We start from the raw sequence: 15,374 nt of genomic DNA, 5'->3' as shown, positions 1-15,374 counted from the left end.
AACAAGGGAGTTTTAACACTGACTTATACAATGGAGTTCAATAAAATGTCAATTTAAAAGATATTTCCACAACTGTTAGCAATAACTGAAAAATGTATTTAAAATGAACGAATATATGAATCATGTAATCACCACCATATATATCATTTCTATTTAATTAGGTAATTCATAGCTCGAGGGACAACGACAAACTAGAATGTATCCACAGAAAGACTAGGAGAGTGAAGAAATGTCTAGAAACTACTGCAGATGAAACAGCTGATGCAATTAAATATTTATTGAACAAATGCAGAATAAATGAAGCAAGGGGGGCTTTTAACCTGAAGATACAATGAACGCCTCCCAGTATTTAGAGGGCATCACACGACAACTGAAAGGCTTGTTCAGTATTTCTCCAAAAGGCAGAACTTGCACCAAAGGATAAACAGAAGCAATCAGGAGGCCGCAGGATAGTTGAACAAAGTGGATCACTTATTGTAATAGCTTCTCTGCCGGTAGAATGCATTCCACCCTAGGTTTCCCTTCTTCTGAAGGGAACATTATTACATTGAATACATCACCTGAAGGTCTTAAATAGTTGCCTTTTCAGGGCACGCCCTCCACTGTCAGCAATGGATGTACTCCCACTATCAGGAAGAAATGTGCAGTTCATAAATGGGGTTTACTGAGGAAATGGTCTTTGGTTCCTCAGCTACGCTTCAGCCTTCTATAGGAGTGATGTGCAGGAGGTGAGGAGAAAGGAGAGCATCTTCTCTGAAGGGGATGCCTCAGAGTCCCCAGCAGCTGAGACTGCCTCTGGGGACTGTCCTTCTCAAACCCCAATGAACCACTGTAATGAGCCATGGGTGCAGAGGGGAGTGTGCGGTACGCTGGGGCAGAGGGACAAACAGCTGACAACCACTGACTACACAAAGCAGGAGAGCTGTACTTTGTAAGTCACTAGGAAATATAAACTGCATAATACTGACGGGCTCCATCCAAACTGTCCAATATTACAAAAGGAGAATTGCTTCAACAACTATTCCGTATAGTGTTTAAGGACAAAATATATATAATATACTTTATATATGTATTTTATCACATACTCAGTAAGGAATGCTGAGGTGCTTCATCCGTCCAAGAAATTGAAAATAAAAATTTTACATTTCTCTATCTCTCAGTATACAGGATTCCGAAGGTGGATCTTGAACTCAGAATGATGTTATCAGTTTTCGAGGAAAGCCACATAATCGGTCAGTCTGGCTAACTGCTGTTCGTTGGGGATCGGGGGCACTGGGGCAGGCTCTGCGTGTGACATGGAGAAAGAGACTAAAGTCAGACCTCTGGGGAATGGCGCATTAGCCCTGCCACCCTCACCCTCCAATGCCTGTTCATTTAACAAAAAGGAAACCTTATTGACTTGGGACATTTTTGAAAAATAAGCAGAGAACTCAACTTTGATGAGTTTTCCTAAACTGGGAGGAAAGGCATGTCTGGCTTTGCCTAAGTTTCCACATTAACTGCAAAATCTCTCTTGAGAGAGCACAGCTCTTGTTGGAAGGACACCTACCCACCTACCCATGTGACACGGAACTCAGGGAAGAATCACCCAGTATTGACCATGTGCCAGGCACTGCTCTGTTAAACTGCCAGTGAACAAAAGGCCCCACAAAGAACCCCATCACCAAGGAATTTAGCTCTAGCTTTTAAGTTAGCACATGTCAGCCAAGGGATGCCTTCCGAGTTACCGCTGGTGGGAAGGCCTATCACAGCTTCGCTACACGACACCAACGAGGCTCTGTGGCTGGGCCAGAAGGTGTCACGGCCTCAAGGGAAGCTCCAGAGGGGAACCCACAAGCTCTCCCTTTGTAACCAAACAGGTTATAAATAGCCAAATACAGAATTTAACCTCTTCGTTGACAAGGTTAGAGCTAAGAAAAATGAAAACACGTGACAAAAAAGAAATAAAGAACAATGAAACGCCTTTTAAATGAACATATAAAAATACATACCTGATAAGGGAATAAACCGGTTAAAAGACGCATCCAGGGCCCCTGCAACTAAGTAAAATTAACAGCACAAGTTATAGGAGTCATACTGAAGAACTTTCACACAGAACACGTCATTTTTAACACAGTGGCACTTATGACCTTTTACTACTTCTCAAACAGTTGACAATTATTCTCTATTATGACTACATGAGTTTTCTTCTTTCTACAGCAGTTTTCTCTTAGCAGCTAAACTCACTGGGACCGTGTCTAACCACTTCCTGTACCTTCACAGGACAGAGCCCATCAAAATCTGAGTAATTCTTCACTGTGGGGTCAACAATGTCTAAACAACAGGAATTCAGAGCAGATTGGATTGAAGGAGGAGGGCTGACAGGTGTGGGCATTAAGCTCAGCTCGAAAGATATGGCAAAAAAGGACATTCCTGCCAAGCAGAAGAGACCTCCAAGCAGGAATGAGCACGGCTCGCTTCAGAAGGAGGACTGAGGGACTGGGAATTCAGATGGACATGAGGACAGGTCAAATGATTTAAGTCAAGGAGTTTAATTTTGTGCAAGTTAAAGCCACTGAGATCTTATTTCAGAAAAGAGTGTACATATTGATAGTACAATGAGAAAAGGGGGGTATGTGAATAAGATTTATTTTTTAAAGGTAATGGTTTAGGTATTATGGGTAAACACGCTATGGCTCCATAAATAAAAGGATGGGAGACTGAGGCTTAGCAAAAATTAAGTTATAGTAAGGATTACGAAAAACCCACATAAAATGGGTTTTTACACAAGGATGATGAAAAACTCATATAAAGGAAAAAACATAATAAAGATTATGAAAAACCCATATAAAGTAGTTTCCTACATAAGAAATACATTTAAAAAAAATTAAGGTACAACTAGGTGATCTTTAAAATCCTTTCTACTGTGTCTATCATTCCATGTCTATTTACCCTGAGTAACCTTCTATTTGCTAGCACAGCAGAACCTTATCAAAGACTCAAAGGCAGAGGAGCCTGAAGCGGGCTTAAAAGAGGTCAGGGTGCATACGTGGACGAAGGCTCCACCTACCGGGCTTTTTGGGCATAACCATTCTCGTTGTGGAGTCGGCTTGCCATCCTTGTTCTAATATACCTAAAAAACGTGTAGTTTACACACAAATGAGAAATAACAAAAAACTCCTACAGTTTTCATTTACAAGATCCACAATCTGTCAATGACACTACTTGTATGGAAGATCTGACAAGTGCAGGTTACCCTACAACGTGTATTTTTTTCTAGAAAAGCAGATTATAGATAGCATTCTCAGGTGAACTTACTTTTGAAACATTTCTGAAACACGTATCAAAGCCATTTTTCTCTCTCAGGCTGAAAGAACCCCTAGCAGATGAGCAGTCTTCTATAGAGTGTACATTACGGTATTAATCTAGTTAGTATGACTAAAACAACATCCATGTCCCTAAGGAGGACATACATGACACCGCCTGTACTTGCTCTATCAGTATTGACAGAGCTGATCCCACTGACAAGAACAACCACTCACACATGCAGAGTCCTGGCCAGTAGGCACCGTTCCATGGCGATCATTTCAGGGCACCATCACACTACTCTATAAAGGACACAGGACCATCATCTAACTGATGTGGAAAATGGAGTTTGGAGAATTCCAGTGACATGTCCTCGATCATGAAGTTAGCATGGGGATTGGGTAGCGGAGTCCCACCCAGGTAGTCATTTAAGAATATGGCTCAGGGGATGTTATCTGTTATGTAATAAACTGTGGATCAATGTCAAGATGATTTAAAACAAATGTCTGTTGAGTAACCAACAGTATTGATTTACTCCAGGAATTTTCATTAACCTGCCTACTATGCATCTAAAATTGTGGTAGCCTTGGGAAACTGAAGAACAAGATGTGGTCTTTACAGGGTTCCTATTTTAGCCAGAGAATCAAAAATGCCAATGATGGTATAACAATGCTATGAGGCACAGACAATGTTCTATAGCAATTAACTGAGGGGAGGAACTAGTCTGGGCATCACCTGAGTAATGACAATGCAAAAGCACGACTGGAGACCAGTGGGTAAGAAGAGTTACTGCTAAGAGAAGTTACTTCTGTTAACAAGAAAACCACAGGTCCCAATATCAAGAATATCAAGGAAAACACACCGGCTGAAAAGGGACAGGGGGAGGAGACTGCCTTTACCAAGTATGGGGGAAATGAGGATTTCCACATGTGAGGCATGAAGTCAATTAAGATTTTCTTAAAAAAATACATTTATCAATATGTTGATTTTCAGAAGAAAAGAAGTAATTTAAAGAAGTTACAAAGTTTAAACTCCCAGTCATGAATATAATGCTACTCGCCTGGCATACTTACAAAAGCAACTAATTTGTATATCCTTTACTTCCTTGCTGCTTGCATTTCCCACTGCTCGTAAGACCAGGTGTACTCAGAGCTACATGGGGTTGTCTAAGGACCTTCCTCTGCCCCCTCAGTGTCCCTGACTTTCAGTAACTCTGCTCCCACCACATCCCTCCCTGCCCTACCCACTCCCAGTCAACAGCAGCTCTGAGTCCCCTTGCAGGGCATCATGTTGGGAAGGCACCCCACCATTTCACAGGCCCACTGTTAACGTAAGTCTTCATCAGAGTTCTTAGAAGTAAAAATAGAAAATACTCAGGGATCAGGCCTGGGAACAGGATAAAAATGACTACAGGAACATCAAAGAGGTTCCAATAAAGAAAGAGCTAGAATGATCACATGCGACAAGGGCACACCTCACAGAACTAGCCAAATGTTAACTTCATAAAAATGGCAAAGTACTCCTTTTCAAAACTCATGTTCTAAGATACCATTAACTGCCTCTGGCAAAAGTGCTTTAAAAGTAAATGAGGAACTGAATCTCTTATCCACACGCAGAAATCTGAAAAGATTTCTTGGAACTCATTTGGTGGCAAAAGCAGTTGTGAGGCCCTGTTAGGTGTGGATCGGATGTCTCCTCATACCATTGGGCGGACACTCATATCGGCCGCTGCAGAGCAACTGCTGGGCCTGAGAACAGCCTGGTTCCCGGCCCAGCCCTGCCAGGGGTATGGTGCCAGGCAGGTTTCATATCCCCTTTCCAGGGAACACTGCCTGAATTCCCAAACCAACCTGTTCCAACAATGTACACTTCCACTTTTATTGAAAGTAAATAGCGAGCCCAAATTACCTTTCACAGCCTCTTCCACAGGGAGCCCAACAAAGGCTGCGAAGTCATCAGCGATGATGGAGGTGTAGGCTTGTGAGACCAGGGCGAAGGCTCTTCTCCTCGTTGCGTCTGTGGTGGGAGTGGAGGGGTGGCAGACAGTGAACCAAGAGAGCTAGTATTTTTAACACACAATTAAAGTTACATGATTGTCCTTGTCCAAATTTTATAAGACTAGGTCGACCCACAGGTTTCTATGCTCACAGATACAGACACTCGTGCCTGGCGTCAAAGAGGTGCTCAGATATTGCCGAATAAACAATCAATTCCTTGTACTTCCTCACAGACAGCAAGTCTCTCTTGGAGGACAATGAAATATACAAAGAAGGAGAACAAGTTAATTTACATAAGACCCAAACTCTAAGAAAATTTCATTTAAATGTATTTATGCACTTGGTATATAATTTTTTTAATTTCTTTTTTAATCCAACTTACAAACACTGGACTGAACGGAGCAGAAATGATCTACTTCGGTAATCAGTTGTCCTTTCTGAGGAGGGTCTCTGATCTAAGATCACACCTAGGAACTGCAGAACAAACCTTGTAACTAGAGCTCTCTCCTGTTAAAACCACAGGTCCCAAACACCGAGTCAGCAAATGGGAATTAAACATAACACAGTTTCAACCTCCCCTAGAAAATACAGTCGTAAGAGGTCAGTCGGGAATCTCCTGATCCTGTGGAAGGGGTAATCTATCACCTGGGCCCCCTTCCATCGCCCCCAAAAGGAGAAGACTCCCCACTCTTAGGGAAGGTGACCTGGCCTGAAACATCTCTTCCTTTTCTTTTGCAATAACACCCCTGCCCCACATTCCTTCCTATGATAACCTGACATTATGTACAACTCCTCAGAGCTCCCATCTACTTGCGGGATGGGATGCTGCCCAATTCATGGACTGCTTAATAAAGCCAATTAGTTCTCCAAGTTTACTCAGTTGAAGTTTTGTTAACACTAACTTTCGAAGCTGCTCTGAACTCTGGTCTTAATTTGGGTTCAAATCCCAAGGTCAAATCCTAAATGAGCCTAATTGGGGTGGGGGGTGCTGCAAACAATTCCAGCAACAAAACCTCCCTAGAGATGACATGTGGGATTTCCCCAGGCTTACATTCCCACACTGACTATTCCAGAGGAATATCATGAGGAAGAGACAGTAAGTCAAGGGTAGGAACTGAGGTCCAGCTAGCCTGTCTTCCTACCCACTACTCTTTCGGGAACATAAGGGCTCCTTCATCTGGCTATCAGCATGCTTAAAAATATTCTGGATTTTACTTTCCACATTCAATAGGCCAGTGTTTTTGTACAGTACAGTGCCATGCTGAAAACCCTCTCTGCCTTCCTGGGACACTGCCCAACAACTGCACCCAGCTCCTTAGGCACCCTTTCCTCCCAGTTAGGCCCCTGGCCCTCAGACAAGCCTCACTCACACCTTCTCATCTCTGGGCTTTGCGTTTATGCTGTTGTATGGTGTCTGCTCTCTACAACTCCTAGGTCTGTTCACAAACTCCTCCTGCAGAATCAAGGTTCACTGCCATCTCTGGCCTTCTCTAAATTCACAGCACTGTTTACACTACCTGTTGAACAAGCATGCTTCCACCACCTACAACACACTGCCCCACCCCTCCCCACTCCCTTCACCTCAATGATCCCTAAACTTCTCTATAGGAGAAAGACTGTCCTCTGTATCTTTATACCCCCACCCCCACAAAGAGCCCAGCCTCTCTAAGGAAGTATGTGCTGAAGACATGCTTGTTGACAATATCACAGGACACAGCCTTTGGCTTTGTTCCCTCATATTTCTTAAAGATCACTGACATTCCATTGCATTTCTCCACTGCTCACAGAGCCTGATGTCCTCACCAGCCTCCGCTCAGCCAGCACTGCTCCTCCTCCCAAGCCCTCAGTCAACTCCTTCCTTCTTCCTAAGGACTGCTCAGCACATGACTTTACTTGGACTTGAAAACATCTTAGCGGTAAGGAACTTTCCCTTACTGAAAGCCATGGGCACGCAATGAGAAAGAACCAAGAGCAACAATGGAAAAGGGAAATCCAAGTGTGCACCAACAACTATACCCACTTGGAAAACCTACCATATTTTAAAAATATTAACTTGAGTTCAAGCACTCTGGTCAGATTTTCAGAACTGAGAGGAGATGGGGAGTAGTAGAAGGGAATGAGCGGAATGAACGGAAGAGACACACAGATGGAGAGGAGAGAGGCAGAGAGGCAGGCCTGGCACACGGAATAGAAGCAAGCACACAGGGAGACAGAAGTGGGTAGGCAGAGGAAGCAAAAACACAGGTTGAGAGTGTTCCAAAGGGTCAGTGAGAGGCCACGAAACGGGCTGCTTTTAACCACTCAGGGACATTCTAATCACTTCGTTACCCGTAAGATCTCGGAAATGTGTCCGTTCATGAGGGCATGCATCAGGATGGCAAGCTGGAAAGGGGAATCAACTGAGCCAGCACTGATATCTGTGGCAGTTCTTCACAGGACAAAGTCCCGGGGAGATCCTAAAAGAATGCTCACTCTCTTGTGTAAGAAATATCTAACCATGCTTGCTGTCTACCAGGAGCTGCCGGTGCTAGTGCTGCAGACAGAGGGCAGGTGAGCTGGCTGCCATGCACTTTCTAACCCACCTCTGCCCTTCTACTCCAGGGAGTCTGGACCCCACCACCTGTGGCACCTGCACCTTCCTGCCTGGTGAGTGGGTCCATGGTCGTGGGAATGCACTTCCTCTGCACCCTCCCTGCCTGGCTCTAGATGATCCACAGCTCCTGGGGGCAGCCCCTTATGTGACCTTGTTAGCATGGATACCTTGCTTCCTCCCTTTGGGCCTTGAATGAGAACGGCTACTGTCCACAGCCAGCCCCTGGGTGCTGTTGGGCCCTGCTGGCTGTCTTTAGAAACAGCTCTTTCACTAGCCTCTCTTCACTTAAGCCATTTACAATTTTCTGGTAGGACTGTGACTAATTCACAATAGAAAAGTAAAAGATCTGAGAATGTGACTGTTCTTAAGACGATCTAGAAAACTAAAAACTTGTAATACATCAAAAGGGAAAGTATCAAATTTAGCAGTAATTCAACTCTATTGTAAGACTCCCTTTATCAGGCTTCATCTTATGCAGGGAAATGCAGTACCATTTGTGAATCTGAGGATTTGCAAAATTCTCTGGATACAGTCACAAATATCACAGGTGAACAGATGAGTGCTTATACATATTAATTAATTAAGCACATCTAAGTGCTTATACATATTAATTCATTTCTAACCACCCAAGGAAAATATTACTTATGATCTCACTTTACAAATGAGAAAGATGAGGTACAGAAGGGTCACTCAAGTGGCAGAACCAGGATGTGAACTCCACAAGTATGGTTTCAGAGTCCAAACTCCCCCATTTTGTGCTCCACGGCCTTCCAGAGGCTGGCTGGACTGCCTTCAAAGAAGTACTGAATCTAACAGAGCTGGAGGCAGAGGCAGTCCTGGGAGGAAACAGGCTACACCCACTAGGGCACACAGGGAATATCTGCTGCGTGAGTCAGGAGATCTGAGCCCTGGTCCTGCCAATGACCCCGCTATATGTGCTGGGAAATGGCCCGCGGCCTGTGCCCTCACACCACAATCCTAAGACTGAACCAAATACTACAAAAACCCACCACCACACTCTTTTCTCTCCTGGACTTACGTGAAGAGGGTAAGGCGGTTTTCTGTGGAAATATCTGAAACTGTCCCTCTTATAACTGAGCAACCTTATACCACACTCCTCCCTCCCTTCTCACCCACCGGGGGCCTGCACTCCTGCTCACTTCCTTTGTATTTAAAGTAAGTGCCTCCTTACATTGTTCTGTTTTATGCTGCCACAGCTTTACCATCCCAAGAGAAATTAGGTATATCTGAGAAGCAACCCTCACCTTCACATCTCAAAAGATGATACCCTTGCCAGAATAATGAGCAGTTACTCAACAATTCCTGCTCACTGACCCCTCCAGAGCAGGAAGGCAGATAGCCAAGGCAGGTATTAGCAGCAACAAGGTAACAGTAAGAAATAAGAAACTGAACAACATAAAAAGACACTGAACAATATAAAAAGAGATCAGTATATGAATTTATAAAAAAGAGTGAATCAGCAAATGTCAGGGGCAGGAGAAACAGAGAGAGAGAAACTGGCAGTGTCCAGTTTCATCGTGGGATCAGCACTATGTCACACAGGCTTGGGATTCTTCAGAGCAATTAAAAAACATCTGAGCATCTGTGTACTGAATTGACTAGTTACAAATCCAGAAGCTGGAAACAACCCCTGTCAAAGCATGAAGTCAAGACTCCAAAGTACAGTCTCTACTTTCAGATACACGGGGTTTAAAATCTTCACCACCCCATACCTTGAGCTTCTTAGAATATTACAAGATTTCATTTTAGTAGCAAAAAATCCTTTTACTGTCAAGAGCAATTTCACTCTAGAGCTAAAGACAATGAAGCCCTTAGCTGGCGAAACAACCTCAAGCAAGACGAAATGAAGAGGTATGGTCACAGCAAATCCTCACAGGTGAAAAGAAGAAGTATGATTATAGCAAATCCTTACAAGAGTTTTGAAAGCTGCCCAATTCACATTTTCGGCAGAAAATATCTATTTTTTTAAACACATCACTGACTTACTTCAACATCGCAGCACTCAGAGAACAGGTCTAATTTTACTCTTAACCATGAAGAAACACTACCTCTAAGTGCTTCCATGATTGGCTGGACCGTCTCAGACCACTGGTGTGCGTTGATGGTCGTATAGATCCCAGGGAAATCTCTCTGCCAGATTCTCTGTCCTACTGACCAAATTCCCCCAAGTTCAGAATTTGCCTGCAATAAACACCACTGCCTTTGAGGATAGTCACTGCACAGATTTACCAACAACTGTATCTTAAAACATAAATTCAACATTTCTCTTAAGAGGTATAATTACTTCTTCAGCCCAATCACTATCAAAAAGGTTTTTAAATGCTGTGGACAGTAATGCAAAATTTATTTATATGGCTTATATAAATTTTTATTATAACAGAAAATTAAAGCATAAAACAATTGTCCAAAAATATTTCAGAATTAAGTCTGAAAATTAATTTTCTTAAAACAGTTTTTCAAGATATTGTATTTGTATTTCATGTATACATACACGTGATAAACGTTACGTAGACTATTCATATATACATATGAGCGTAAAATATATAGACATGTTTTGGGGGCAAAAGTAATAGCAAAATGACTAAAATAAAGACTGTCAATCTAAGATGTCACACACTGTAGCCTTTCCCAGGAGAGAATTCCCACTAACATCACTGAAACTATGAGAGTAATTCATAGTTCTTTATTTTAAGTCAACGAAGCCGGAGGAACATTCCAATATTATTTAATAGGATATCTGGAGAAGAAAAGAGAATAAAAATAGTAAAATGAACTACTGCTAAATATCAGTAGTTCAGCTAAAGAACAGAAGAATTCAAGTGAATTCTTGGTAATATTCAGTGAATGTTTAAAAAATTCACTTTGCATTTATGCTAGAAACAGGGAATCCCATGAAATTAAAAATGTATTTCATTATACTTCGGAAGAAACTTTTAAAACATTATTTCATCTAATCTCCTATCCAAACTAAGAAATCTAAAATCCTAATTGGTAAAAATAATCTTAAAGCTGTGAAAACCATTTTTCGGATATTCTTGGGAATAATACCAATTTCAAAGTAAATACCATTACTGCATAAATCAGTTAAAAAAGCAAAACAAAACACAAACCAAACCTTTATTGAAAGGTCTCAGCTGTTTGCTGGGCAAAGTGACACAAGAAGCATCTTAATAAATATCAGCAGAAGCTAAACACATATTTCTTTACCATCCAAGGGAAATTAAATTTCTGATTAGAGGAATTTGTAGATCTGCTCTTAAACTCTAATACCAGTTTAGTATCTATTTCTGTGAACCAAGGGGGAAAGAAAACAGAAACTTTAAAAACTTTAGAAGGTTGCCATTTAAATGAATGCTATTACTACATTCAAGTAGTACGATATATTGATGAATACTTACAGATTTTATAGCAGGTGGTATCCGTTTCCAAAGATATCTTGCATTATTCCTAATTTACATCCCCCCCAAAAAAAATAGGTAATTAAAAAAAAATCACCTCAGTAAATGTTTAACATTCCAGATCTCACTGCAAACACACAGAAGTATATTTTAAAATACTATTTTATAGAGTGAAATTTAGTTTTATACTAATTTGTCCAGGGGAAGTAAGAGTAACTTTCCAGATAAAAAGACATAAAATACTTTCACCAAAGTAATATTCTGCCATCTTCAGTGAATTTTTAATTAACGACCTAGATCTTAAGTTAAGGTAATGGTACACTAAAAACACACTTAAGTAGATAATTTCTTCATATATAAAAATAAACAAATTTCTGTTCAAGGCTCTGGAATTCCCTGACAATGTATGTGATACACAGTGCTTGTCTCCTTATCATGAGCCCTTCTCTGACCAATGAATGCAGAGCCACCAAAACTTCAACGCAGTTTTTAAGAGTCTGAAAACTTGGAACTACAACAAACATACAATGATCAGGATTACAAAAATGAAACCGACAGCACATATGTTGTATGTCTCACAGGAACTGTGGGTTAGTTTTTTAAAAGATAGGAAACAAAAAGGTTGAAGAGACTCTGCCAACATTTAACAGTAATCATTGATGGTTTGTAGCACAAGGGACTCCTGAATATTTATGCTTTTTGACTTTTCTTCAATGAACATGAATTAGGAATAAGTAAAAAAAACACCATTTTTCAAAAAAAAAATCTCGTATGTGTTGTTAATTAAATTTCTCTTAGTTTTCTCAATCTTCCCTTCCAGTTTCTCTTGATCTACTGAATACATATGAAATTAAGTAGAAGCCATATGAAAGTTTTATAAAGACAAAAAAGGTCAACAGAATTAAAGGAATTTATTGACACTGTAGTTTCTCATAACAAATTAAAATGTGTGGGCACCTGGGTGGCTCAGTCAGTTAAGAGACTGCCTTCAGCTCAGGTCATGATCCCAGGGTCCTTGGATGAAGCCCCACATCAGGCTCCCCGCTCAGCGGGGAGTCTGCTTCTCCCTCTGACCTTCCCCCTTATGAAATGCTCTCACTCTCATTCTCTCGCTCAAATAAATCAATAAATAAAATCTTAAAAAAAAGCCACACTAAAATGTGTTTTTAGAGAATATATATAAAACAAGTGTATCTTTAGAGAATATATATAAAACAAGTGTATCTTAAAAACACTTGGCCTAATCATAGTTTAGGTCACAATTCAATATATGAAATAAGTGTATTAAGTATTACAATAGAAGATACAGCTCCTTGCGGATTATGTTTTAATGATGTCTTTCCAACGGGAGAGTTATTTCTGTACAATCCTGAGGAAGTTGTTGCTCTTGGCTTCAGGTAGAAGATACTTACATGTCATTGTGGAGCAGATACAAAGCTAACAGCTGACCATACACTGGGGGAGTAGCAATTCCTCCAGGAGCCTATAAGGCCAAAAACAAAAAAGCCTTACTACTTATATCTACACTTAAAAAAAAAAAAAACAAGGATTTTACTAACATTAATCTAAAAAATAAGCCTATTTTACAATACTTAGTACTACAGATGTAGAGAGTGCTTAGAGAAGTACAAAACACTAAAAACCAGTGTTAAGTTTAGATCTGCCATCAGCTGTGATTTTTCTCTGCCTTCGAAGTTCTGTCTTTATATGCACAAGAATATTTAAATGGGATTCCTTTCCCAGTTCTCAAATTCTTAAATGGGCTTACTATTAAAAGAAACAAACATTTCCAAGAAATACTTAAAGCACTATGATTCTGCCCATTGTATCAAGTATGCTGACTAGCTAAGTAATGAGTGATGAACAGAAAAAAAAATCACAGCCAGTGTTACAAAGACATTTCTCTCTTCATTCAAATTTGATTCATTCAGAAAAGATCTATTGTCTATTAGTGAGCTGCTGCTTCTGACTGTTGTCTCCTTCAGTTAATTTTTAATACTAATGTTATACATGCTTTTCCAGTGCCTTTCTAAGGAAAAAAAAAAACTTCAATTAACTTTTAACAGCTGCATGATATAACTTTCCCGTCTTATACAAGAGAGAACGGTAAGCTTAGGTGGTGACATTATGAGACTAAGGACTTCGTGAGTTGATAAAAGATTACTCCTTCTTTGGTCTGTGTGTATGCTCGCACAAATGTCTTTAATAAAATCCACATTCCCCTGCCTCCCATCACATGGGGAGGAAAGATGCCCAGTCTAATTAACACAAGAAACATACTGGAGGATGTCAGGAGCAAAGATGCCCAGGGTTTTCGGACTCACTAGCTGAAAACAAACAACAAAAGGCTCCCAGCGAGCTCGGGGAGACGAGGCCCAGACCCGCAGCCCTGGGAGCGGACCCCGGCGTCCCGGGATCCCCACGCCCAGCTCCCACGCCCGTCGCGAGCCCCGCGGGCCCTGTTACCCTGGAGACTGGCACCGCCCGGGGGCCGCAGAAAACCCCGCGGTTCTCCCTGTGGGACGCGAACGGCTACCTCGAGCTCCTGGTTCTCGCACTGATCCAGCAACTTTTTGAAACTAAAGGCACTTTCCGCCATCACCGCTACTGGCATCTTCCCGGCCGGTCCCGCCGCGGCACCCTCACAGAAGTAGACCCTACACTGTCCCTCGGGCCGTCGCGCCCGCAATGACGTGCAAGGCCGCTGTCGCCGTCAAGCGCCCCGGCGCAGGTGCGCCGTCGGTTCCGGCGCGTCGTCGGACGCCGCTCCGCCAGGAAGGGTCGCTGCCGCTCTAGCCCGCACTCTCGGTGCTCTGGAGGACTCGCCTGGCCTCGCGGGAAGCGGCTTCCGGAGCGCGAGGCCAGAACAGGGAAGGGAGGGGTGTGCGCGGGTTCCCGGACAGCTCGGCGTCTCCGCGTTGGGGCCTAACACGCATGCGCACTGCGAGGAGCAAGCCTCGCTTGGGGTTCTGGGGATGCTCGGGTCCTGGCTCGCGCCCCTCCTGCACCTCCAGACTGGCGTGCTCTGAAACCGGTCAGGTGTGGGCTTCAGCCCTAGAGCGAGCGGGTCTGGACGGCTCCCGGGCTTGGGAGTTCGGGCCCCAGGTCGTCCCGGCCGCTCCCGCCGCCCGGCCTCCGTGGGTGCTTTTCGCCCGCAGACGCTCTACCGTGCAGTTAGTTGCGTTGACTTATTGTCGTGTTGCCCTTCTCGAGACTGCCAGCGAAGAAGCTTCTGTTTGTGACCTGCTGCAGGGTCAGCTGCACAACCTGTGGGCCCAGAGCAAACTGGAAATGCAGGAGCCCCGTTCAAAAAATGGGGAGGGTAGCATTGAGGGTAATATAATGTAAAGCTGTCTCCTTTGCAGTGTACCTTAGTTTTTCATAGTGCTTTCATAGTACTTTTTGCTATTTAATATGACTCTAAGTAAAGAAAAATTAAAATTTTAAATTATTAGCATGAATCTTAATATCCATGTTTATATGGTGCAGTGCCAGTTTAAAATTCAAATATAAGTGTTTAACGCCTATGTGGCAAAACAGAAATCACGCAATTCCTATTTCATAGGAATTGCTCATAGATGCACATGTACGTTGTTTTTATTAAAACCATGAAACTGTTGCACAGACTATTTTCATGCCCTTCATTTCAGGCACATACTCTCCCAGCACTTTCTACCTTCCGCATACTGACAGGTAAGGAAGGGCTGAGAGGACTAGGACCATTCCCTTTGCTGCTGTGTTACCATTTTCAGCACAAAGGAGTATTTCAGCAGAGTTGCAAGAAGTAATGTAAGAAAGAAAGAACAGAAGAGGATTCCTTGGATGTTCCTGTTCTTTAGGATACCACTGCCTTCATCATGTCTTTGAAGACAGTTCAGGTTCCAAGGGAAAATGGGGCTTCTCAGGGCTATCTGCTAACAGCTAACCCAGTTGTGGGCACAGTGCCCTTACCTCCTGAACGCAATTGAGGCTCGCTGAACTCCCACCATTGGGGGTCTGCTGGGAATTCCTGTGGTATTTAGAACATTGTGGAAGGGCAAGGAACACGTATATTGCTCATACATCTTGGCTCACATGCAA

The 15,374-nt window shown here is 42.6% G+C and overlaps 1 protein-coding gene across 1 annotated transcript; it reads right to left on the bottom strand.

Annotated features, from left to right (window-relative positions):
* Positions 1–244: 244 nt before the first annotated feature.
* On the bottom strand, positions 245–13,996 carry COPS8 (COP9 signalosome subunit 8). The gene is made up of 8 exons (XM_032857565.1): positions 13,831–13,996; positions 12,707–12,777; positions 11,295–11,343; positions 9,945–10,077; positions 5,194–5,301; positions 3,050–3,112; positions 1,992–2,039; positions 245–1,284 (listed from the first exon to the last, which is right to left on the bottom strand). The coding sequence occupies exons 1-8, from the start codon at positions 13,906–13,908 to the stop codon at positions 1,205–1,207; spliced, it is 630 nt and encodes a 209-aa protein (XP_032713456.1). The 5' UTR covers positions 13,909–13,996; the 3' UTR covers positions 245–1,204.
* Positions 13,997–15,374: the final 1,378 nt, after the last annotated feature.

This window comes from Lontra canadensis, unplaced genomic scaffold (genome assembly GCF_010015895.1).
Source record: "Lontra canadensis isolate GAN:19392208 unplaced genomic scaffold, GSC_riverotter_1.0 scaffold13, whole genome shotgun sequence".
In the NCBI taxonomy this organism is placed as follows: Eukaryota; Metazoa; Chordata; class Mammalia; order Carnivora; family Mustelidae; genus Lontra; species Lontra canadensis.
The sequence above is the reverse complement of the archived record's forward strand: the minus strand, read 5'-3'. Positions and strand labels throughout refer to the sequence as shown.